At 36.7% G+C, this 27,521-nt stretch overlaps 2 protein-coding genes across 7 annotated transcripts in view; one reads left to right on the top strand and one right to left on the bottom strand.

The window, feature by feature from the left end:
* Positions 1–6,914, top strand: part of RALGAPA1 (Ral GTPase activating protein catalytic subunit alpha 1) — a 211,538-nt gene extending 204,624 nt beyond the window's left edge. For 2 of the 6 annotated variants that reach the window (XM_039885675.1, XM_039885669.1), the window contains one exon: positions 5,552–6,914. In XM_039885675.1, coding sequence (XP_039741609.1) covers positions 5,552–5,700 — 149 coding nt within the window. In that variant the 3' untranslated portion in view covers positions 5,701–6,914. The other 4 variants (XM_039885673.1, XM_039885670.1, XM_039885672.1 and 1 more) reach the window with 3 other exon arrangements.
* A 1,746-nt stretch (positions 6,915–8,660) lies between these two features.
* INSM2 (INSM transcriptional repressor 2) lies at positions 8,661–10,768 on the bottom strand. Its single transcript, XM_039886504.1, has one exon. The coding sequence runs from the start codon at positions 10,680–10,682 to the stop codon at positions 9,000–9,002; it is 1,683 nt and encodes a 560-aa protein (XP_039742438.1). The 5' UTR covers positions 10,683–10,768; the 3' UTR covers positions 8,661–8,999.
* Positions 10,769–27,521: the final 16,753 nt, after the last annotated feature.

Here is a 27,521-nt window from a genome sequence, read left to right as displayed (position 1 = left end):
TGGACTCTGTCTGTGGCTGTAGACTGATACTTAAGGGAATTTATTTTTATCCCTAAGGTCATTGAGGGGAGGTATCGTGATGTCACACTTTGTTGATCTTCCATAACTACATTAAAACATTATTAGATTGTTCTTGTCCCATATTTTTTTTAAAAAAAAATTACAGGAAAAAAAAATCCCTTTATCTTTGTCAGGCATGTGTGTGGAAAATATCAAAAGTTTTACTGTAACCTTCTTTAACTTTTTTTATATTCATGAAAAAAAACCTCTCCTCTGACACTAAGCTTTAAAATGAAATTACTCTTCTTCTTGGCCAGTTTACATTAGTAGTTCAAAATCTAGATATTTTTCACTACCATTACCATTGTCTTTTCAAAGCAGTTTTTTTTTTTAATAAAAGAAATAGAATGCCAACAAACAGGATCCTGTTTTGCTGAAAGTGCACAATAAATATTAAATTGTCTTTGTCAATTTCCACATTAAAAATAACACCCATTTTTTTCCTGTGTTGTCTTTAATATCACCTTCCATAATTATTTTTAATGTCTATTGTGTAGTATATCTAGAATTACCTCTAATACTCTACTGCTTTAATTGAGTTAGTAGATAACTCCCTTTGGATATATTGTTTTTCTGCAAATTAGAAATTTTAGTACTTTAAAATTTAAAGGGTTGGCTGGTGTTTGACTATATATGCATATATACACACACATAAATATACATATATCTATATATGCATACCACTGTATATTAACCTTTAGAAAACTTATAAGTTCCTATTTAAATAAATATAAAAATTAGCAATAAGATTCATAGAAATAATGTCATCAAGATAAGAAGTAATCTAGATAGTGATTATGATGAAGAGTAGCATCTAATCTTCCTTCATTCTGATCTATTTTACTGTTTTTTTACAAAATCTGTATTGCCACATGTAGATGGGATAGCATTATGATGGTCAGATTCATCTCTTTGAATCTTTGGATGGAATGAATCATCAAAATTTAGCCATTGCTTTAGGTAACCTTTTTAGCTCAGTGTTCTTCTTTAAAAGTTATTTTAAACTTTTCTTATTTTCCCAGGCTCTGAAATGATCTGAAAGAATATATTTTAGGTCCTCAGAAGGTAGTTGATATATATATCCATCCTAAAATTTGTTAATGCCAACAAGAAAATTAGTTTCCTTCAATTTCTAAGCTATAGATTTGTTCACTATTTTTTTAAAAATAGATTTCTAATCATATTATCACTAGGTTAGCTTGAAATTATAAGCAGCCAGTTGTATTTTCTTTTCAATAATATTTTGAACTTGGAAATTTGGCTTCTATGTTGTTGACCAAGAGTCAAATAATATCACATCTTAAATAAAGTCCATTCGCCTTTTATGACAGTAATTACTAGGTTTAGTTTCTTTATAGAACATTCATTCAAATTTTATAATGAAAATAGTAAAATAAGAATTGAACAATTACTGAGTGCTAGGCACTGTGTTAAATACTATACATGCACTCTCATTTAATTTTCATGGCAGTTCTATGAAATTTTTAAAAAAAAAAATAGCTTACCCAGAGTTACCTGGTACTTTGGTAAAGCCAGAGTCTGATTTCAGCATCCATGATCTCAACTATCATAATTACCTATTTAGTATAAATATTTTTAGCCTCTTCTTGCTGTTGAAAGACAGAGGAGAGAAATTACCCAATAACAGTCATATTTACAAATTAGACATTAAGATTTTTATTTTGAAGGCTCTACTTTCCTGCTCATTGAAAAGTCTTTTTCTTTTTCTTTTTCTTTTTCTTTTTTTTTTTAAGTTTCAAGGTTGCCATGGCAGAAGTGTAGGCTTTGGAATCAGACTGATCTGGATTTAAATCCTTGTTCTGCTATTTATTATCTGCATAATCTCAAATAAATTAATCTATCTTAAACCCAGTTTTCCCATTTGTAAGGAGATAAAATATGATAGGCTTATACTGATATGTTCTAAGTCTGCAATAATGATAATTCTTGAATGTCTTAAAATGAAACTTGTTTGCTTGTACTTCTGTATTATTTTATCTTAAATTCTGTTACTTCCTTTATGACGTTCAGTGGTGTATCCATGCTAATCTTAATCACTTATCAACTCCTTTAACAATATTAAAGCAGTAAGATTATTTGAATAATATGTATCCTTAATATAAAGTTATATTTTGTAGGAATATCAGCATAAGAGTAGATAAATTATCTAATTCCCCCAAAACTAAACTTACCAGTGTGTTGTGTTCTCCACATTTCAATAGTTATATTTTGTAAGTAATCCCTTTTTTCAAAAATATTTTTAATTTCTATCTTTTTTGTAAGCCTCATCTGCTCTGATTCAGTCTTTTCACTCTTATCTGTTTAGTAGCTTTTTTATATAGCTGCACTTACTGTGTACCTGCTTGCTCTGTGCCAGGATCTTTGCATATGTAGTCATTCACCCCTCCAACTTTGCAAAATAACTAGGATTGTCTCTATTTTACAAATAAGAAAACTGTCTTGTGTCAGTTTGCCCAATATCTAACAGTTAGTAACATGATGACAGACTTGGCATTTAACCCATGTCTAATCCATGCCCATGCTCTGACACATCACATTGCCTCTTCATTATTAATTGGAATCGCTTTCAAAGTACAGTATTTTTTAAAGGCTATATTTATCCAATAACTTCAGCAGTTTTAAACTGGTCATAGTTATCAGCAAACAGTGCAAACAAAGGCACAATAAATAACAGTCCTTTGAGTTTCCTTTTACAACCTGTAGATCCCCAGTCATAGTCATATTATCTATAATAGTTCATTGTAATCAATGCACAATATATGAATCGATTTATTATACCACCAAGATACAGATGTAATCTGTGTGAGTACTGTATAAATGTTAGTAATAGATACAGCATGTGTAAACATAGGAGCCCATAGATAGTTTTTAAACTTTCTACTTGAAGCCTTATTCATAGAAATAATTAAATCAGCATTCTTTATTACTTGGATGATATAAATCAGTACTTAGGCAGAATAGGATATGAAATGAAATCTAGGTATCACTATATTCTTTACATCTAAAATTGAGATCTAGCCACTGTAAATTATTTTTACATTTTGGATTTGCTGAGTTTATACCATAAATATCTGCTAAAACATGAGGAGGTACTCATAGCTATATACCCCACACACTAAAAAGCCTGATTTGACTTTCAGTTGACTGAAGGGGGGATTTTCACCCTGAAGGCAGTAAAGAAGACGTGGAGGAATTCCTGCTTTTGAGAAAATATTCTTTGAATTTGACATACTGTAAAGCATGTTCTCCAGTAAAACTTCATAATGATGGAAATGTTCTTTATCGGCACTGTCCAGGATGGTTGCCACTAACCATGTGTGGCTGCTTAACATTTGAAATATAGATAATGCACCGAGATGCCAAGTTTTTATTTTTATTAATCCTAATGTGGGTATGGCTATCAGGTTGGACAGTACAGCTCTAGAGATTTTCTGACTGAACGATTAGGATCACATACCAGCCAATACAGTGAACTCTTTGAAAGGTAGATGTTTATAGACTCGCTCATAGACTTTTTTTTCTTTTCTTTTTTCCTATTTGAACTTGTTTTGTTAGTTGGTAAGTATAACATTTGAATTTACAAAGCATTGTCCATTGTGAGGCATTGTCACCTAACTCATTGCATGACCAATTATATTTCATATTAAAAACCTGATTACTCTCTTCTCTGCTCCTCATTTAACACCTGTAAAATTCTGCACTGTGTCTCTCATATCTGTTATATATCTTCTCTTTTGTTTTCTGACTTCTGCTCGCTACTCCATTTCTTCATTTACAACAAAGAAAGAAATGCAGTGATAGTTCTCTTCCTCCCAAAACCTCCGCTAGAAAACATTGGCCATCTCAAGGTAAACAAACATGGGAAGGCCTCATGATTGGCTGGGAATAATATGCATTACAGAAAAGCATGAGCAACTGCTCTTCACCTTCCTTCTGCCATCCATCTGCAGTGCTTCCCTAAAAAGGGCCATGGATTCATATTCTTCCCTAGGTTTTCCAGTATGGGTCCAGTATCAGCCAATTCAGATCTTCAGGAAGAGTAAGGTGAACGGAAATTTTTTTTTCTTGTATTTTGAAGGCCAACCTCATTTCAATTAGAAAAGAATGTTGGAGAAGTTACTTTGAAAAGAACAGCAGTTGACTTGGATTATAAGTAATAATATTTTTTCCTTGATCGTAAAAGTATAATTAGAACTTTTGGCCTTAAAAACATTTTGACGTATTCTGCCGAGATGCATTCTTAATAAAAGTGATACATCTCAATAGGATTCGTATTCCTTATTGAATGGTCTTGCGTTTCCTTATAAGCATTTATAACTTCAATTTAGGCGTGAATGTTTTATTATACGGAAGTGCTAGTATAATCATTTCCAAGCTTAAAGCATCAGGTGCTACACTGGCTAACAAACGTGCCAAAAGTTCCCCTACAAAGTAAAGAGATGTGTAAATTTAAGCCTGCAACCTGTGTGATGTTTGTTGTGACACAAAGAAAATTTTTCATGTGTATTAGACCCAGAAAATCTAAAGTGCCTTAAAATATACAGAATTTTTTTAATTTTGTTATTCTGTTATGTTTGCAGATTTTTTTGGAGGGAGAAGGGCTCTTGTTCCAAGAAATATTTGAGAGCCTACAGTGTGCAAAGTTCTACAGAGTTACTGTATATTAGAGAATCATAATTCATAGAAATAAAGACCTACTTTATGAATGACGAAGAATTTTCTAATTTGAATGTTTTTTTTTCTTTTAAAATTTTATATATTTTTTTCTTTTAAAATTTTATAATTAATTCTATTGGTTACCTACTTTTTAGGACTGGATAATGTAATTGCCAAAGTTTAAGTTAAGGAAAACAAAAGCATCGCTTATCTCTTCTGAATTGTGACACTTTGAGGGGTCAGTTTGTCTTTTTCGACTGACCTTCATGAAAATTCTTGTCCTCTTCCTTCCCCCAGGAATTTATCTTGCTCCTTCTTAAAAGCATATTTAAATACCTAGCATGTGTCATGGTCCCATAGTGAATTCCTTTTTGGAACCAACTGGTACCCTTATTTTCAACTTTGAGCAATGAATGCCCTTTTCTTGGTTATATCCTAGAGATAGGAATTGGTCCTTCTTACCTGCTTCTTAAGCCGGTCCTGCATGCTAATGATGCTTTGGATCCTTGTCCTTTCTGGCCCAAAGATTTTGCTTCCCCTTGCTTTTTCTGGGGAGTTCTCTTGGTTGGTTCTGGCTCTGGAAATAATGATTGGCGCTTTCTTGCTAATATGACATGAGCCACCAGGTGACTGGTTGTTAAATAAAATATTAGTTGATTGTTGTAACAAGCAAGTTTTGGGCTTGCTCTTTCCTTTCAAAAGACCTCATTAAGGGTTAGGATCCACTGCTACAGATCAGTGGCAAAAGGTTGTTTCTTATGGGATGAGAGATTGGATGAACGACCTGTGCTAATGCTCTTGCTTTTTCCCACAGGCTCCTACCCAGAGATTCTACCCAGTGAAACTCCCACAGCAACGCAGGTAGATGGGGCTGACCTGGCCTCTCCAATGTCTCCTCGAACTAGCAAAAGTCGTATGTCCATGAAGCTGCGTCGTTCTTCCGGCTCAGCCAATAAATCCTAAGGAGACAAGCAGCCCAGCAATGATCAGCAGCAGCCACCTTGCATGAACACAGTGTTAACCCTTTAAGGCTCTCATGTTTGCCGTAACATGCATGTTTTTTCCTGAGCATTTATTTTTAAAAACACTGGATTTAAATAATTTGTAACTTAGTATTTTAGATTTGGGTTGTTTATTCAGTTGGTTTTTTCCCCCACACTCCAAGCTGCCGTATTTTGAGGGGGAGGTAGGGGGTGGAGTTTTATTCTACACCCTTTACCTTTCTAGATAATTATGTCTAAGTAGTTTTAATTTCATGATTAACTTTGAGCCAAAATATAGTTGGACACATAGTCTCATTATTTTATTTATCGTGCCCCATTGCAACTTTATGGGCTCAGTAAATATATAATTTTTTTTACAAATGTAAATTTTTAAATTTAAGCATTTCTAAAGTTATGGCAAAGGTTGCAAATCTGTTAATACACAGAATGTGTATGGATTATTTATGTTATGAAAATAAAACAAAATAAATGGTCTTTTAGCATCTCAAATTCTAACTGAAATAATTCTGGCATTATCTTTTTCTTTCCAAAACAATGCCTCATTTCTTGGCTGTGCAGACGATGCCATGACATATCTAATAACCAGAAAAATCACTGTGCTGAACTTTTATTTATGTTTAGTTTCCAAATATTTTTCTAATGTTTTGCTTTTTAAATGGTATCACTGTTAAATGCTTTTTTTTTTTTTTTTTTTTTTTTTTTTTGAGATTATAGCCCTTTATTATTGGCTGCTGGATCCTGGCGTATCTGTTCTTTCTTAAGTACCAAAAAGGAGGGACTTGGGAGGAAGAAGGAAAAAACTTTTCTGATATAAATGTGTTACTTAAATTATGTGTATTTAAAAAGAAAAGGAACATGACCCAGGAGTCTAAGTTGAGTCTAATATTGTTAATAGTGAACGTGCAGGTGCAGGTTGGTATACATTCCACCCTCCAGATGTATTTTCCTACAGTAGATAAGCTGCTTACATTTTGCTCATATTTTGTTTTGAACGGCCATCTCCTAAGGAAATGTAGCATGACATTGGTACTAACTGCATGTGTAAATACATCGTACTGCCATACTATAAAATATAAATTATGTATCATCGTTCATGTAGTATCTACAAATTTGTAACAGTGAAAAAATATATATGGTATTTAATAACAATAAAAATATCACTTATGTCCATGAGTGTTTTGTCTCATATATTTGCAGACTTAATAAGCAGGGCTATATGACTAATAGATGTAAAGCATAACCCTAGTTTATCTTAATCGTGAAAAATAAATTTTAATTCTCAGGATAAAACTCCAACTTATTTCTCAGAGACCCTACCACAGTTATTAAAAATGTAGGAAATTTTACACCTTCATAAGGGCTGGCCAGAAACTTCACCCAGTGCACTTGGATAAAGCATTAATTTATCTCAGCCTCATGCTTCTTTGATTCTTAAATTTCACTTTGTTTTATAATATACATTTAGGGACAAAATTTTTATAGGCAGTTTCTAAAACCTGTGCACTTGTTTTATTTTCTTATAAAAATAAATATCTATGAAACTATGTAGAAAATAAATTTCTTTCAAAGCTTATGTAAAAGATAAGCAAATGGCCCTGGGAACAATATAAACAGTTTTCCAGAACCAAGGTGAATTACAAAAGAAAATCAAAATAACTCCTTACATTTCTATAGTGCTTTCATTTTTTTTTTAAATGAACAACTAATGGATTGATGATGTTACAAATGGAGTAAAAATACCAACTTGAAATAGTGAAATTAACTAGCACAGTTAACATGATTTTTGTTTCATCAGATAATACTATTTATCAGCTTTTTAAAAAAACTTTTTAAATTTATTTTCTGTTGACATTTTAGAATGATAACGTATCTTTAGCTTTAAAAAACAGTGCATATTCTTTGCCTTTTGGAGCTCAGTCTGTGCGGCCATACTTCAAAGGAAATTTTCCTATTGCATTTCCACACCATTACATTCATTTACAAAATATGACTTCTGTCTGTAGTCTGTCTAAATGAGTCGCTAGGATTCTAAAGTAGGATACTGGCTTTGAGGAGATAAGAAATGTGGTTTTGAAAAATAGGCTGTGTTCAATGGGATTCTTAAGACAAACACAGAACACAACAAAGCACCAGCTATGTATATTTATTTGGTGGTAAGCATCTTACAAATACGGGCTATCTGTCAAGCAATACTCAGCCAGTGTCCCAAACTCTGGCTATTAGGGCATGGGTACAAAAGGTACACTGAATGTGGTTTACAAAAAGAAATTCTAAAACAGGTTGCTGAAAAGAAAATAATGAATATTGAATGAATTGCCATTCAGTTCCATAGTGGATTATAGGTATTAACATCTTCCTTAAGCTGAACATAGTTTCGTATATAATACATAGTATGAGTTTACGAGAGAAACATTAAACAGTTTGGATGAAACCCTACTAAAACAGTCAAACTTCAGGAAATGAGTTCTATATTTCTAAAAAGCTATTATTTTTTAAAGGTTTAAAGCATCTCTTCCTGAATACTAGGCAGAACAGCTAAAGGTGAAAATATTGGAGGGGGAGGGGGTTTCAACACCTTCCTGTAAAATAGTACCCTTCCCACCTCCAAACACTAACTTAAAAATGGACTAATATTATTTTAAAAAGAAGAAGAAGATCCCCACATCCCCCAAAAGCGCAAACTTCCTCTTACAATTTCCTGCCTACAGACACAGTTCTTGAATCTCCTCCTCCCCACCCGCTCCCCGGGGAAGTTTGGCACCGATCACATAACTTTTAATTCACAGAATATACAATGCAAGATAATCTGACCCTTTTGAGACAAACTACATAGGTGCCTGTGATGGCAAGGGGGAAAAAATCATTAATGACCACCCCTTTTGATAGCTAGAATCCTTTGTAGACATTGAGACATGCACACATTCACTGCGACTTTCCATAGGAATTACAAATCATATAGGATTCATTAGGGTCTCCAGAGTTTGGGGGTGGGGAGAATCCTATTTTCTTGGGGAAAGTGAAAAGGATTTAAAGCTGACAGTCCTTGGCCGCGAATGTTTACACCATATACATACCTGTTCTACAGAGATTTTACATTTCGCTGTCCGCTCCTCTGGCGGAACATTGACTACTGAGACTTTCAGGAGAGAAAACATAGAAGGAACTAAGGTAAACTCGCAAGCTGAAGAAAAGACCCACAAATTCCCATATCTCTTTCCTCCAAGGCCAACCTCAGCAATCTTCCCCGTCTCTCGGCCCTCAACAGCCCGGCCGCAGTGGCATCTGCAGCAGCAGTACCTGCCGACTTTCTGAGGGATGGCACTTATTGATGTGCCGGGTCAGCCCCGGGGAGCTAAAAAAGGTGGACGGGCAGTGCTTGCAGGAGAAAATTTGCTGAGCACTCCCGTCAGATGCCCTGCCTGGGCTCGGCGCTTCAGGGGTAGCCCCGGCTAAAGCGGGAAGGAGCAGCTCCTCGCGGACAGCGTGCCACAGCCGGTGCTTGTCCCTGATGTCTGCAGACGGGAAGTGCGCTCCGCACAGCGGGCAAGCGAAGGCCAGTGGGGCACCGCGTTCGGAGCTAAAGCCCGAGGCAAGCACGCGGCTCGAGCCCGCCTCGTGAGTGCCCAGGTGCTTGCGCAGATAGGCTTGGCGACGGAACTTTTTGTGGCAATAGGGGCACACGAAGATCTCGGGACCCCCGACACCACTGGCACTGCTGGGCCCAGGCACCCGGCGCCCCAACAACCCCTCTGTGTAAGGGACCCGAGGCAGCGTTGCCTCGAGGTGGGACAACACCTGGAGGCCCTGGGGTAGGGCGCTGTCTGGATGCTGCTCCGCCCCGGAGCTGTCCCTGGGCTGCAGGTGCTGATCCTCAGTCCGCTCTGCCCCGCTGTTCTCCTTCCCCTCTGCCAGGAAAGATACAACAGCCCCGGAATCCATGGAGGACGAAGGCATCTTCCCGTCAGTTGAGGAGACTGTGGCAGGGTTTGCCGCTGCGGGACGCGGCTTGTGCCATCGGCGATGGGAGGCGAGGTTTGCCGGGCAGCTGAAGACCTTGTCGCACTCGGGGCAGCGGTACTCTACGCGTACGATGCGGGAGCAGCGATGCTGAGCTAGAGCGAAGGGGTCCGCATACTGCTCCTTGCACAACTGGCAGATGAACTCCCCCAGCGGCGTTCGGCTGCCACCAAGACCCCGGGATGGGGCTCCGGGCTCCTCCTCCTTGATCTTCAGGCCCAGGACAGGGGACGTGGTCACTTCATCGGCGAAGCTCAACTTCCTCATGGCCTTTGGCTTCTTGACTCCCGCGGCCGCGGGTCCAGACACGCAGCCCAGAGGTGCCTTGGCGCGGCGCTCGCCGGCAGCCGGCCGCTTCAGGCCATGCAGGGTGGCCGAAAGGGGCGCGGGGTCTGGATGGAGCGCGGGCTCTGGGAACGGCGCCCGGAGCGGCAGCAGGAACTGTTCCCCCGAGGTTGGTGCGGCTGCTGGCGCCACTGAGCAGGAGAAAGCGGCCACAGCGGCGGCGCCCCCGGGAAAGGACTCAGCAGAGACAGGCGAACTGAGGCAGCGCTCCAGGAACGCCCGGCGTAGCTCCGCACCCACCGGCTTCGCAGGGCTGGGGCTGGGGCTGGGCCCAGGACCCCCTCTGCCATCCACCCTCCACTCTGTGTCTTCCCGCCCGCCCGCCCCCGGGCTCACTCCAGCCTCCTGACAAGGCGACCCCAATGGTTCCCGGGCAGACTCCTCCTCCAGCCCCTCTCCGGGCTCCTCCGGGGTAGGGGATGCTGCCCGCTCCGCACCAGGCTGGGGGGCACTGGAAGCCTCCTTGGGGAAGGGCAGCGCACCCTGGGGATCCAGCAGAGGGAAGACCCGCTCGGCTAGACGCACTCTGTAGGAGCTGCCTGTCCGTTTAGTTCGCTTCACCAGGAACCCCCTTGGCATGGTGGAGTCGGGAGCCCTCGGAGGTTAAGAGTAGTGGGGATGCCACGGGGGCTGAGAGCTGGCGAGCACCACAGCTACCGGAGCCTCGCTGCAGCCTTCATGCATCCGTGGTCTTTATAGCTGAGACACAGGCCGGGGGACCGCGGCGCCTTTAGGCTAGACCCGCCAATCAGGAGTGGGAGCGGGCGCCGGAGGCGGGGCTTTTGCCCTGCAGGGCTCTCCTGGGCCCACCGGCGGACCGCGGAATGCGCCCCAATCTGGCTCGCCGCGGCCTCCCTGCAGCCCAGGCAGCTAGCTTAGGGGCTGCTGGCTGTGCTTTCCCCCGCTGACCACCTATGAAGATACAATAAGGTAAGGGCCGGAGTGTGAGGAAGCTCAGCATTCCCCGTCTCAGCAGCCTCCAGGGATTGTCCCGGGACCCGGGCTGAGAGGCCACCTACCGGTGCCCTCCTTGCAGCCCAGACCTTGCTGCCCCAGGCGTGGAAGCAGAGGAGAGGAAGGGGCAGCGGGGGCTGGGGAGGCGGCCGGATGGGTGTCAGCCGGGTAACGGGTTAACGTCCTCTGCCGGTATTGAGATGATGAGAAGCTGCAACAGAGCGGCAGGGTGGCTAAATCCGCCGCTCTGTGCCTACACTTGACGGTGGGAGCACGTCCGCCATCCAGTATCGATCGAGACTGTATGCGTCTGTGATACTATGAGAATTCATCTGGGAAGAAGGGCTCTCAGTGTGGGGAGATCGTGCGTGCTGGCGAGCCTCTGGAGCTCAAGACGCCGGCAGGTTTCTAGGCCCTGGTCCTCAGGGCTTATAAATAACCCCTCCCTGATGGGAATAGGAGTAGGGAGGGAAAAGTAAAATCTAATTTTCAACTGTCCTCAGATAAAGTGGTTTCTCTATTCACACCTTCCACTTGTACTACCCAGAGACATGACTTAGTGCCTAACTGACCTCTTTAGCATGGAGTAGGTAGAATGAGAAATACTGGTGGAATCAAGATTCCGTCTGCTTCCCCTTACGTACATGATACCTTGCAAAAGGTGTGCTATAGACCAGCACTCTTCAATGTGCCCAAAGACTGTTTTACACACCAGAAGAGATCTGAAAGTTTGTAATACTAGCCAAACTATGAAATAATTAGAAAATATATGACGGATGTATAATAAAGTGCCAAAATCCATAATATAGACATAAGTGCAATGTGAGAATAAGAAAGGGAAAGAGCTGTGTTCAAGTTTCCTTACAATACCAAATTGGAGAAACAGACTGAGCAATGTGTTTTTATAGTAGGTTATAGCCTAACAGCTCTAATAATCGGTAACACATATTGTCTTCCTTCTAGCAAATAAAGTGTTTTTACAGGGAGAGCATTATTTTTAAGCAGATTTGGAAGTAATCGTATATTTGTTAATCATTGACTATATTTTAGGCATTCTACTTAAGTAATAGCTAATCTTTTCATACACGTGCATGCAAAACAAGAGGAGATATTATTACTCTCCCTTTTCGATGGGGGGATTGAGCCATAGAGAAGTTAGATAACTGGCCAAAGTCACCCAGAGTCCAGATTCAAACAGAGTTCTCGCTAATTCCAAAGCTCAGTCTTTCCACTACACCAGTGGCTTCGAACTATTTGTTTCTGATCACATTTCACAATCAGAAATATATTTTACAGTACACACACACAACTGAAACAAAAGATTCACAAAATAACACCCTTAACTAGGTTCAATGCATTCTTGTTTTTCTAGTCAATTCTATTTTCTTTTTTTTTAAATGCTGATCACAGCAAATGAATTGATTTTCTAACTTATTAATAGATTAGGACCCACAGTTTGAAAAACATCATCATGGTGTTTTCCATTAAACGGCATGCACTTATACAAAATTAAGTAAATAAGCTTGACACTTTATAATCAAAATTAATATTCTGAATCAGCACTTAAACCAGCATTTGCACTCCTAGAATTGAAAGCAGGGACAGAAACACATATACCAGTGTCTACTGTAGCAATATTTCAGTAGCCCAAAGATGGAAAAAAAAAAATTATTGCCCTTCAACAGATAAATGTATAAACAAAATGTGATATATACAAATGGCAATATTTTTCGGCCATTAAATAAATGAAATGTTGAGACATACAACATGGATGAATCTTGAAATGAGCTAAGTGAAATGAGACAGACACAAAAGGACAAATGTAAGATTTCACTTTATGAACTATCTAGAATAGGCAAATTCATACAGATAGTAGATTATTGGATATCAGGGACTGGGGGAATGGAAACTTATAGCTTAATGGTTACAGAATTTCTTTTTGAAGTGATGAAAAATGTGTTAATCAGTGGTGATGGACAACATTGTGAATGCAGTTGATGCCACTGAATTGCACACTTAAGCTCTAAAAAGAGATATTGTTGTTATATATATTTTTACCACAGTGAAAAAATCTCTCACACACACAAAAAGAGTGGAAGGCAAAATCATGGCATGTCAGACTGTGATGAGAATATAAAGTACCAGGTCATTTAATTTGGACTTTATTACATAGGAGAGGCATAGGGAGCCATTTAAAGTTTTAAAGCGAGGGAGCGATATTGGGTTTTGAAACTGCATGAGGAAAAATAGCTAAACTTTCTGTCAGAGATAGAAAGGGAAATGTAAATATACGAACCTCCTCCTCTCAGTCCTTCCCTTTTTAACCAATGTGAATTAGGAAAAAAAAAAAACTTAAAGTCAAAAGAGCAATTATAATATGGGAATATTTAATGAAGTGACCGACATAGAACTGATATGCAATAAATATATTTTGAATGAACAGTGCTAGTTATTAGTTGGATAGCAAACATGTCCAGCCACCCCTCCAGCCATCCTATCTTCCATTTGTACATCTACTCAATCACTCAACAAATAATTGCTGCGTATTCTTTCTGTGATAGTTCGGAAACACAGTATTCAGGGAGTAACTACCCTCTGTTATTTTCAGGAAAATGAATTTGTGTAAGAGAGGGCCTGGCCTGCCTGAAACTGTTTTTATTCCTGACCACCATTTTATAGACATTCACCCAGAAATCTTTGGGTGAAACATCGACATCACCCCGGTTGCCAAGGGTTTGCTTCTGTGCTGCCCTCTGCCAGCCCGAGTCATTCTTGTGAGGGTAGACTGGATGCTGACTGGATGCTGCTGCGTAGTCATCTGCAGCTTTCCCTCCTCTGGGGTATCGCTCACCTCGTTCCCACTCCATCCCCTTCCCTTCCTGAGAATGCCTTCTCTGACCAGTCCTCTCCTCATCACACCATTCCCTCAATATCCAGTGAACATCCAATTTCCATGAAAAGAGAGTTTCCTGAGTTTAACTGCACAAGTGCATCTGTTATTCTCCATACTCTAACACTTGTATTAGTTGCTATAGGCTAATATGTATTGACAATTGAGTACTATGTTACCGCTATAGAAACAGAGCAAATAGTAATTAGTATATAACAATACACAACTGTCTCTCTTCTGTGTGTTCAAAATAAAAGGCATTATTATTTTTAAAATATTGCTGTCAAATATTTTCTGACAGACCCAGTAGTTCCAATAGGTCTTTCTCTCCCTTCTCCTCAAGTGTAATTGATAACAACTTTTCTGGTAATCAGTCTAGCAATGTATATCAGGAGCTTTTAAAAACATGTATACCCTTTAATTCACCAATTTCTCTTAAAGTAAATCATCCAAAAGAAGGGCAAAGATTTATGCATGAGGTTGTTTATCACAGTGTTATTTATGACTGTAAAAAATCAGAAACTATCTTGAGTGCAGCTAAACCATTACATGGCCATAAAAATGCAACAACATGGACAAATATGTATGCCATAATGTTAAGCAAAAACAGCAGGATGCAAAGTTACATGTAAAATAAAGAGCTCGATTATGAAAGAACAAAATGAATAAAACACTAGAAGAAAATATGCCAAAATGTTGTTGGAGTTGCCTCTGTTAGTAGGAATTTTCGTCTTTTGTTTTTTGTTTTTTTTTTAACATTTTGTTGAAATTTCTTTGCAGCAAGCATATATCACTCTGATAATCAGAAAAATAATCCTGTAAAAGCTGCCTTCAAGCTTTTCTGGTGTGGTGCCTCTCCCCAGGGTACTGTTGAAGAAATGACAATGCACCATCAAATGGGAGTTGCGCTGATAAGCAGCATTCTCTTGTTTAAACTCTTGAGTCACTTGTTTAAACCCTGGCCCTAAAAAAGAGGTGACGCGCTCCTTTTATGCCACAGGCCTACCAGCTGAAGAACACTTTTGGGAAAAGGCTAAGGATTAAAAGATTAAAAGGTACAAAAGGGGCTGAAAGGTAAGGGAGAGAAACAGGTTAGATGGATACTCTCCACTCAGGCATAAATCTAGATAATCCTTAAGATGTGAACACTTCTTTCTCCATTTTCCCACCTAGAAATTATGATAACCAGGGCAGTCCCTGACGAGATTGTGAAATCTGTTTTCTTTATCTACATCCTTTCTCTTGCTAATGACATCCTTTTCCCCCTTTCAAACTCTCAGGACCTTCATCTGTTCTATTTTGATAAAAATTCATAAACAGTGAATCATCTCTCAAGCTATTTGCATTTTAAGCTTGCTATCTCTAATTGTGAAATAAATTACTTTGATTTAAATTCAGAAAATTTGAGACAATAGCAGTCAGGAAATTTGTTGGAGAGAGAGACTTCTTGCCCTAAAATCATCATGAGTAAAAGACAAGCTAAGATTACTGACCTACTTTTTAGTCACTTGAAAATCCGAACGATAACTCAGAAATAACTTTATTTCTTCTATTTTTCTGCTTTCTCACCTCCACATAGACATGCCGCTGTAAAAGGTCAACACAGTGGCAGCTACTAGAGGCCTTGGAAGCCAAACGGTCTCTCATGAATCTAAAATGAATCTTGATTTCCTCTTCTAAACCTAATCCTCATCTTGGTAAATGGCACCTTCATTCAATTAGCTGCCTAAACCAAAATCTAAAACCTTTTGGCTCAAGCCAAACACCCTGTATTTAATCCATTAGCAATTTTATCAGCTCTCACTTCGAAGCATTTCCTGAATCTGAACACTTCCCAAATTCTCTACCTCTGTACTCCATTTGGTCTCTCTCCTTTCCCTCTTGCCCTGCTATAGTATGTTCTTCATTCAGCAGCAAGATGGATCCTACTATAATATAAATCTGATCATGTCATTCTTCAAATGACTTCTCACCATATTTAGAATAAAATCCAAAGCTTGAATTGGCCCCTGGCTATTCTTACCACATCTCCTACCACTCGATCTGTTCCATACAGACTGGTCTCCTTATCTTCCTCAGACATGACTGGCACATTTCTACCTCGAGATGTTTATTCTGCCAGGATGTTCTTTCTTCCGATACGTTCATGACTTTTTCCATCACTTCATTCAGGTCTTTACTCAAAGAATACTATCTCAGGAAGATCTTACCTGACCACCCTAACTAAAAGAGCATCCCCACACCCACCATTGCCCTTCATCATTCTCTATCCCTTTGCTCAGCTTCTTTCTCTTCATAGCACTTATCTGTCACCACATATTTGTTAGTTGTCTGTGGTCCCCCAGCAAGCTGTAAGGTCCGCAAGGATAGATTCTTTGCTTTGTTCACAGCCATGCATCCAGTATCTAGAACAATGTCTGACATACACATAAATGAATTGATGACTAAATTGAGCCACTGGATTCAAAAAAGCATCACTTTTTTTATTGCTGTAACCTATAGACCTAGAGCCCACTTTATGCCTGAGCGCAGAGGAGGGAAGACAAAGTCATAAGGCACTCCAGGTTCCAGGCATTTGGGGACCTTGGTGCAGGAAAATGAGAGGAATAGAATGGCCTTCTGTGCACTGTGTTCCCTTAGAAGGTCTTTTCTTCCCCACCTCAGCCACTTAAGCCGTGGCTTGCATCATTCCTCCCATTCCCTTCCTCTGAAGCCATTCCCTACAGGGAAAATAAACTCTAGCTCATAACCAGAGTTTCTACTATATTAAACTGTTACCCAGGAAACCAGGAGAATGGGAGCAGAAAGAAACTTGTCAGCTACTTAGATGGAAAGACAAGACTTATGACATAAGACTATATGTGTGGAAAACAAGGAATTTCGGCATAGGGCATGAAGGGTAGGGTCCAGGTTATTGAAAAGTTAAATCTAGGAGCTTTAAAGAGAGATGGCATAGTATATTGGCTGTAAAGTGAAACAGTCTTGAGTTCAAGTCCAGCTCTACTATGAGCTGTTTAATCTTAAACAACGAGCTTAGTCTTTGGTAGCCATGGTTTCCTCAACACAAAATGGAAATAGTAAATAATTATCTCACGGAGTAATTTGATCATTATTATTATGTCTGTAAAATGCTTAGCACAGTACATGGCACATTGTGAGCCCTAAATGAATGGAAGATGATGATGATGATGATGATGATGATGATGATTATTGTCTGAGGTGAAAGAAAACTATTGACATTAATGACAACTGTAAATTTGACAGACATAATAATTTATGTGACTGGCTTATATTTTATATTTCCAATTATGATGTCAGACAGCATTAATTACACGTAACATTTAATATTCTCAAAATTAATTGTTTTATATGGTTAAACAAAATTTGCGAAACATATAAAAAACAGAAAACAATGTAGTTTAACTGGATTAAGCCTATGATTTCGAGTCAGGCCTGAGTTTGAATCCTGGCTCTGCCATTTACTTGCTGTATGACTTAGGTTATTTAACCTCCCTGGCCCCGGTTTTTATCACGTAGGCACAACAACATAGTATTCCCTATAAATGGGGCATCAGTCTGTTGTTTCTGTGATGAAGAGATATGACAGGAAGTGGAAGAGCTGAGGCTGAAATGATAAGTTGAGGCCAGGTTACAAAGAGCATTATATAACCACACTACAATTGAGCATGTGTATTATTCGGTGGAAGCCACTGGTTTTTCTAAAGCATTTAAATAATATAATCAAATCTTTGCTTTGGAAAGATAACTCTAAATGCTGTATTGGAGTAAAGCTCTGGGGTTGCAGTGAAGGTGTGGAGAAGAAGGTTATGAGAATGGGGTGAGACTTGAGGTAGGGAGTGCAGCCAGGAGAATATTAAAATAGTTGATAGAAGATGGTATGGCCCGAATTATTCAAATATTGAATGGATTTAAATAATTTATTGATGAGCTGTATCTTATCCTCTGAGTGTTTTTCTCCCAGGGTTAAGCAGTGGAATAGATAACTTACACAATCTAAAAATTTGTAAGTAGACAGACTTACAACTTGACTTTCACATGGTCATGAAAGCCTGCCTGTTGACATTGGGATTCACTTCAGAAACCATAAGCAATTGGAAAAGAGCGAACTTGAGCTAGAAGAAAAGGATTTTCAATGGCATAAGATGCCATCATGGAGAGGCATTTTATTTTTTGTTATGCTGGGTACATGATAGTTCTTTACCCTCAGCCATTCCCACATTCCAAATCAAGTACCATCTCTGTCTTCTAAGACAGCTCTGCCTCATCAAACTAGCCACTTCTTTGGCTCAATATACAACTCTCCATGCTGCAGACGAACCTTTGTCAATGCTGCACAAAGACATCGTCTTCCTAATTTTATAAGTCTTCTGTGAGAATACCTACCTCCTTATTCCAGCCTCAAAGGATTAAGTATTTTCTGGAGCTGCTTCATTGCTTAAAAAGAACAGATTTGAATTCTAGCACTGTCATTTACTAAAAAGGAGATCTTAGAAATTTACTTAATCTGAGTGTCAGTTATTTAGCTCTAAATTAGGCAAAACAATACCTACATCATAGTTGAGAAATAAAAGAATGAAATGAACTAATATCCTCTCCAGCGCTGGATCACACTGGTACTCAGTATAGGTATATATGTACTTGGTGTTTGTAAACTCATAAGGATAGAGAGTATCTAACCAGCATTTTACCTTACGGAATAATGTGCATGAGTGTTCCAAATATTCTGGAGCAATAATGAAGGTGGTCTACCTGACTAAGAGAAAAAAAAAATGCCTTACTAATCTTTATCTGTATCTATATATTTGGATTTAAGAAATAAATTCCATTCATTTGCTTGAAAGGAATATATATTTCGCAGTTGTACATACCAAGTATTATATAGGTATATGTCCTCTCCCACACAAATATGGTAAATTATGTTATTTCTCTTCATAGCCTCTCAATTTTTGTTCTATATATTTTGAGACTTTGTCATAGGTGCATATGAATTAAAAGCAATATCTGTTTGTTTAACTGAACACCTCATCAGTATAAAGTATCCCTCTTTATCAGTAGTAATGCCTTCTGACTTAAATTCTATCTTGTCTGATGTTTTCTTCTAGACACATCAGCGATCTTTCAGTTGATGTTTGCAAGGTATGTATTTTCCTTTTAATTTCAACCTTTCTGTATCATTATATTTTAAATGTGTCTCCTGTTAATAGCAGTTGGATTGTTTTTAACCAGTCAGACAAACTTAACTGGAACATTTAATCCTTTTACGTTTATGTAATTGCTACTGTATTTGGAATTAAATCTGCCGTCTTCAGAAGTGTTTCCATTTGTCTGACATATTTATTTTTTTATCTTTTAGATTGATTTCTAATTTTACAGTTAATATGTATTAGATTTACTCACATGTTTTCCACTGTCTTGGCTCTTCTTTCTTGTATCTTAGACTTTCCATGTGGGATTATTTTCGTCCTGGCTGTAACACATACTTTGAAAGTTCCTTCACTGTAGATTTTCAAAATATCTTAGCTCCAGGGTACCTGAAACGTCTTTATTTTATCTACCTGTAGAATGCTAGGTTGTAATTGTTTTCTTTCAGCACATTGAATATAACATTTCACTGTCTTCTGTTTCCCGTTTTTACAAGTGAAAAGTCAGCTGTCAGTATATTGTTACCTATTTGAAAGTATTATCTGCTTCTCTGGCTGCTTTTAATATTTGTTCTTTGTCTTTGGTTTTAAGACATTTTACTTCAATGTATGGTTTTCTTTTCATTTATCATGCTGTCTGGTTAATGAGACTTCTTAAAATCAGTGTCTGGAAGTCTTTTGTCAGTTTGGAAATTCCTCAGCAGTTAACTCTTCAAATAATTGCTCACCTCATCCTCTCCTTCTCCTTCTAGAACTCTGGCTAAACCTAAGTGAGACATTCTCACTATGTCTTCTGTGTCTTTTACTCTCTCATATATATCCCCCACTTTTTGCCTCTTTATGCTACATTCTGAATTATTTCTCTTGAAGTATCTTCAGGTTTACTAAATCTTAAGGTGTCTAATCTACACTTAAAACCTTGTTGGATTTTTATTGATAAACTTTACTTATAAATATATTTGTATTTCATAAATAAATTTTACAAAATTTTATTTATAAATTTTATTTAAAATAAAGTCAAAATATTTAAAATCACAATAAAACTCTGGTTCTTTTTTCAAATTTAAACTTGCTATGTTACTTTTTGTGGTTTCCTGTTCTCTATAGATATCATCAAGCTGGTCTTTTGTGACTTTAAACATAGTCATCACACCAAAGCCAGAAAAAGACATTACAAAAAAAGGAAACTACAAACCAATATTCTTTATGAATATTAATGCAAAATTCATCAACAAAATATTAGCAAACCAAATTAGGAAGCATATTAAAATATTACACACCATGACAAGTGGGATTTATTCCTGGAATTGAAGGATAGTTCAGCATATGAAAGTTAATGTAATCACTGCATTACATAGAACAAAGGAAAAGAACCACATGATCATCTCAACTGATGCAGAAAAAGCATTTGACAGAACTCAACACCTTTTCATGATAAAAACACTCAACAAACTAGAGATAGAAGGAAACTAGCTCAACATAATAAATACTACATATGAAAAACTCATACCTAACATCATTCTTAATAGTGTAAGATTGGAAGCTTTTTCTATAAGATTGAGATGAAGGCGAGGATGCCCACTTTTATCACTTCGATTCAGCGCAGTACTGGAAGTCCTAGCCAGAGCAATTGGTTAAGAAAGAGAAATAAAACGCATTCAAATTGGAAGAGGGAAAAATAAAATTATAGAGATAATTTGCAGATGATACAATCTTATATGTAGAAAACTCTGAAGATTCCACCAAAAAAACTTAAAACTAATAAACAAATTTAGCAAAGTAGAAGGATACAAAGTCAACACTCAAAAAATCAGTTGCATTTTTGTACACTAACAATGAACAATACAAATAGAAATTTAAAAAAGCAATTCCATTTGCAATAGCAACAAAAATGAATATAATATTCGGGAATTAACTAAAGAGATGAAAAACTTGTACCACAAAAACCGTAAAACATTGCTAAAAGAAATTAAAAATTGCATAAATAAATGTAAAGATCCTGTGTTCATGGAGTGGAATATTTAATATTGTTGTCAATACTGCCTAAAACAATCTACAAAGCACCTAATATCAAAATATCACTGACATTTTTTGCAAAAATAGGAAAACTCATTCTACAATCCATTTGGAATCTTAAGGTATCCTAACTAACCAAAACAATCTTGAAAAAGAAGAAGAAAACTGGAGGACTGTCACTTCCTTGTTTCAAAACTTACTACAAAGCTACAATAATCAAAACAGCATGCTACTGATAAAGACAGACATATAGAACAGTGGACTAGAATAGAGAGCCCAGGAATAAAGCCTCCTTCATTTATGGTCAAATAATTTTTCACAAGGGTGTTAAGATTATTCAGTTGGAAAAGGACAGTCTTTTTCAACAAATGGTACTGAAAAACTATTTCCACATGCAAAAGATTAAAGTTGGAGCCTATCTAACATCATACACAAAAATTAACTCAAAATGGATCCGAGACTTTTATATAGACCTGAAACTATAAAACTCTCAAAAGAAAACATAGGGCAAAGCCTCATAGTATTGGATCTGGTAATGATTTCCTGAATATGACACCAAAGGCACAAGTAACAAAGGGAAAACTAGACAATTCCAACTTAATGAAAATTAAAAGATTCTGTGCATTAAAGATACTATCAACAGAATAAAAAGGCAACCCACAGAATGGGAGAAAATATGTGCAAATCATAAGGGATTAATATCAATAATATATAGACAACTCCTAACACCTAACGACAACAAAACCAATCTGAAGCAAAAATGGGTAAAAGACTTGAATAGACATTTCTCCAAAGATGATAAATAAATGGCCAAGTAAGCACATGGCTGCTAGCAAAAAAAGAAAAAAAAAAAAAAAGCCAGAAAAGATTTGGAGAAATTGGAACCCTTGTCCACTGTTGGTGAGAATGTTTTGCTCTGCAAACCAGTATGACAGTTCCTCAAAAAATTAAAAATAAAATTATCATATGATCCAGAAATTCTACCTCTGAGTATATATACAAAATAATAGAAAGCATGATTTCAAAGAGATATTTGCATAGCTATGGTCATAGTAGTATTATCCATAATAGCTAAAATATGAAGGCAACACAACTGGTTGCTTTCAATGGGTGAATGGATAAGCAAAATATGATATATACATACAGTGGAATACTTTTCAGCCTTAAGAAGGAAGGAAATTCTAACATGTGACATATAATGCTAAGTGAAATAAGCCAATCAAAAAAAGACATACTTAGAGAAAGTAAAACGGTGATTGCCAGGGACTAGGAAGTGGGGGAATGGGGAGATATTATTTAATGGGTATAGAGTTTCAGTTTACAAGATGAAAAGAGTTATGGAGATGAATGGTGGTGATGGCTGCACATTACGAATGTATTTAGTACCATTGAACTGTACACTTAAAAATGGTTAAATAAATAAATTTCCTATCACCCAGCTCACAAGGGATTCAATAAATACTACTTACATGAGTGACTGGTTCACTTTATTTTCTGTTAGCCTATGATCTATCATTATCTTGCCATTACCCTTAAATCTCTTGTACCCTTGTCATTTTATCACACTTTGCAAAAACACCCTTTATTAATTTTTCAATTTTTCCTTTCTATACTATGACCACTGAGCACTGCTAAAGAAATCATATAACCACACTTGTAAAATTCATTGTCTCCAACATCAGCAAAAGGCTCCATGATGTCCCACAGTCCTACATGTCCTTAAGCCACCACTCATATTCACCTTCTTTTCACTCAATTCCTCAAATATACCATTCTACTGACTACGAAAAGTGCCAACTTTTACTAACAGTGAGCACTAAGCATTTTAAAATGTCTGCCAATGTGATGAGCAAAAAGTTGTATCTTGTTTTCATTTGAACTTCGGTGGTTCTAGTGAGAGTGAACACATTTATATTTAAATATGTTTATTGACTGTTGGTGAATTGCTTGTTCATGTTCTTTGCCATTTTTTTACTAGGTTATATCTTCTTGTTATTTTCTGATATTCTTTATACATTAAGAATATTAGCTGTCATATATATATATATATATATATATACATATATATTATATATATATATATATGTATATATATAACAGACATTTTCCCTTAAGTCATCATTTGCCTTTTAAATTTGCCTGTAGTATTTTCTGACATATCACTCTTAATTTTTTCATAGTTAAATCTAATGTGTTTTTCTTTACTGTTTCTCCTTTGAGAGCATGTCATACTTGAACTACCCCACAACAAGAATTTAGAATTTAATATATACTAAATACATTTAGAATTTATACTGAAGTTAGCGTCTATCAGTGTGAAAATGTTAGATTACTTAATAAATTTATTTAAACTTAAAAAATAGTCACAATTGTTTTTATAGTCTTGTTTTATAGTTCATGCCTCATAATTCCAGTATTTAAAGCCTTCATGAGTTTTTTTGTTGTTTGTTCTCTGTGCCGATTCTTGCTCATTTAATCGTTTCCTTATATACCTAATTATCTTTGAAAACATACTGTATACTATATTTTTCAAATCATTTATAGAAATTATTTAACCCTATAATGAAGGTATCTTACTTAAAAGTAGACTTATATTTGTTACTGCCAATCCAGAATTATCTTAACCCAAGTTCAAAACTTAAGATTCATTGACCCAGGCAATTTGAATGTAAGCATCAAATCCTCAAGGACTATGGGGCCTCATATCTTATGCGGGGAGGATCTCCTATTGGACTGCCTTTTGCGTACAGGTCCTGGATTTTGCTTTCTCACTTGCACTGCAAGTCTACTGAGATGAAGATTCGATTTTTATCAGTCAATAAATTCCTTCAGGGAAGGACAGCTTCCATAATTGGATACTTCTTTCTCCTTCATCTTTAGTCTGCTAATTCCATACTATCTTTTCATATCCTTTTATGCTTTAAGAATATATTATAAATCCAGATCTTTTAGTTATTTTCACTGGGAGGATTGATCCATCTAAATTACCTTAACACTACCAGAACCATTAAGTCAACCTAACATTTTAAGAGTTTTTTATAAATATTAAGAAACTGTCCTTTAGAAAGTTTGTACCTGTTTATACTTCTATCAGTAGGCTTAGGAATGCTACTTTCCCTTTCTCCCTATTCTGTAACTTATAAGAAAAAATATTTGTCCTGTCAAAATACCAATGACATTCTTCTCAGAACTAAAATAATCCTATAATTTATATAAAACCACAAAAGGCCCAAAATAGCCAAAGCAATCAAGAGAAAGAAGGACAAAGTTGGAGGTATCACAACTCCTTATTTCAAACTATATTAAAAAGCTACAATAATCAAAACAGTATGGTACTGCCACAAAAACAGACATGTAGAGCAATAGAACTGATGAGAGTCCAGAAATAAACCCTCACATATATGGTCAATTAATCTATGACAAAGGAGGCAAAAATATACAATGGAGAAAAGATAGTCTCTTCAAAAAATGGTGCTGGGAAAACTGGACAGATACATTAAAAATAGAAACTGGTCCACTCTCTTATACCATATACAAAAATAAACTCAAAGTGGATTAAAGACTTAAATGCTAAGATCCAAAACCATAAAACTTCTAGAAGAAAACATAGGTAATAACTCCTTGACATTGGTCTTAGCTGTATCTTTTGGAATATATTCACCTCAGGCAAGAGAAACAAAAACAAAAACAAACAAGTAGGACTACATCGAACTAAAAACTTCTGCACAGCAAAGGAAACCATCGACAAAACAAAAAGGCAACCTATTGAATGGGAAAACATTCACAAATGATATATCCTATGAGGGGCTAATAGCCAAAATATATAAGGAACTCACACAACTCAATATCAAAACAAGAAACAATATGATTTAAAAAGGGGCCGAGGACATAAACAGACATTTCTCCAAAGAAGACATACAGATGGCCAACAGACATATGAAATAAAGAACAACAGTCAACAACAATAAAGAAAAAGTACATGGGTGCGGGCAGAGTTGGCAAGGAGCTATAGTAGGGAGTGGTTCAAGTTTCAAAGGAGTCACATTTCTAGAAATTTGTTCATGTCATCTAGTATATTTAAGTCTATTTATAATAACCTCTCAAACTTTAGTGTCTTAAGGAATAGCAATATACCACTAATTGCTGATACTGTAATTATCTTCTAATATGAGCATTTCGAGTAATAAATTTTTCTCTAACAATGCTTTTAAAAACTATAAATAAATAAAATAATAGTAAATGTGACTTATATATATAAAAAAAGATGCTCAACATCACTAATCATCAAGGAAATGCAAATCAAAACCACAATGAGATACCACCTCACACCTGTCAGGATGGCTATCATAGATAAATCAACAAATTGCTGGTGGGGATGTGGAAAAAAGGGAACTCTTGCACTGCTTGTAGGATTGTAAATTGGTGCAGCCACTATGGACAATAGCATGGAGATTCCTCAAAAAATTAAAAATAGCATTACCATATGACCAAGCAATTTCACTTTTGGGTAATTATCCAAAGGAGATGATAGCACTAATTTGAAAAGATATATGCACCCCTACATTCATTGCAGCATTATTTATAATAGCTAACATAAGGAAGCAAACTAGGTATCCACTGACAGATGAATGGTTAAAAATGTATGTGTGTATGTTATGTATATATATGTAATATTGCTCAGCAATAAAAAAGAAATTTTGCCATTTGCAACAACATGGATGGACCTAGACGATATTATGCTGAGTGAAATAAGTCAGACAGAAACGGCAAATACTGTATGATTTCACTTATATGTGGAATCTAAAAACAAAACAAAGCAAGTGAACAAGACAGAAATAGACTCATAGAAACAGAACAAACTAATCATTGCCAGAGGGGAAGGGGATGGGAGGTGGGCGAAAAGGTAAAGGGACTAAGAGGTACAAACTTTCTAGTTATAAAATAAATAAGCTACAGAAATTTAGTGTATAGCACAGGAAATATGATCAATAATATTGTAATAACTTTGCATGATGACAGATGGTTACTAGACTTAGTGTGGTGATCACATTGTAAGGTATATAAATGTCGAATCACTATGTTGTACACCTGAAACTAATATATTATATGGCAACTATACTTCAATAAAAAAAATTTTTTTAAAGAAAAATATTTGCCAGTTAGATAAGTATTTTGTTAAAATTAATTTGTATTTATTCAATTACTAGCGAAGTTTAACATCTTATAATCTATTTATTGTAATTATATTTTACTTTTTGTAATTTACTTTTTGTATCCTAGTCAAAATTTCTATCTGTTCTTTTTCTTAGATCTTTTGGCTATTATAAAGCTAGTACCCACCAGAAAAGCTGTATCAGCTGTTAAAAATATTAAAATACTTCCATATCACTTGGCACCTAGCCACAACCATTCCAAATGTTCTCCGGTTGATTCCCTGGTCACTGCAGCCTCTCCCAAACACCACCCACCTCCCCATCATCCATCAACTAGACAGTTAACGTCCAGCACACGAAGAAGTCTTTAGGGCCTGCTCTGGCTTCACAGCCAATGTCAGTTCTGATTGGTTAGCAGCCAACTCATTGCTATTGTTAAATATTTTTAATATAATCCATGTGCATAAGGTATTTTTCCCCTTTGACAATAAACCTTTAAAACACATCATACACTGTAAACCTTTTTCCTTATATATCCTCTTTCCTTAATTTTCTTATATAATTAGTTGCTATTTCTCTCAAAAATATTACATTATAGCCTTTTTCTTTTAAATTCTCTCTCAGATTCTAAAAAATTTATCAAGGAATTTATTCACAAATCTACATAAGATTTTCATTGAATTTTACTGTGTTTTAGAAAACTATTAAACTTATGATTATCTATTTTAATGCTTTTGGCAGACATTACAAATTCTGAATTTTGTAAATATCAGTAGAGGCCAAAATAAAGTAATAAAGTAATAGTAAAATACTGTTTTGGACAAGTAGTAAAGTATTTTGAACTAATTTTTATTTATGATATATTACCTCCTGAAAAAGAATAAACTAATTTTGTGGACTAAATAATTTTTGTACTTCCTTACGATATTGATCTATAAAGATACTAGCTCTTTTATGGTCTTCTGCCAAATATATCAGATATTATGATCCATTTTTTATGATTACTCTGCTTTAAATCTGATAACCACACTATTGCATTGTTATCCAGGCAACATCTTCCCAGCATTTCAATTACCTTAATCTCATGCAGACCCACATCAAAAGCTTTTACAAACACTTAGATATATTGTTTGTCCATGGAGTTTTCTTTATCCACAAACTTGTTGAGTAATTTTATAAGACCAAATAAATCAGATTTGCCTGGCATAATCTGTCTTCATAAACAAATGCTGTCCGCTGCCCA

This window comes from Pteropus medius, unplaced genomic scaffold (genome assembly GCF_902729225.1).
Source record: "Pteropus medius unplaced genomic scaffold, Ma_sr-lr_union100, whole genome shotgun sequence".
In the NCBI taxonomy this organism is placed as follows: domain Eukaryota; kingdom Metazoa; phylum Chordata; class Mammalia; order Chiroptera; family Pteropodidae; genus Pteropus; species Pteropus medius.
This window is presented reverse-complemented; position numbering and strand designations above follow the sequence as displayed.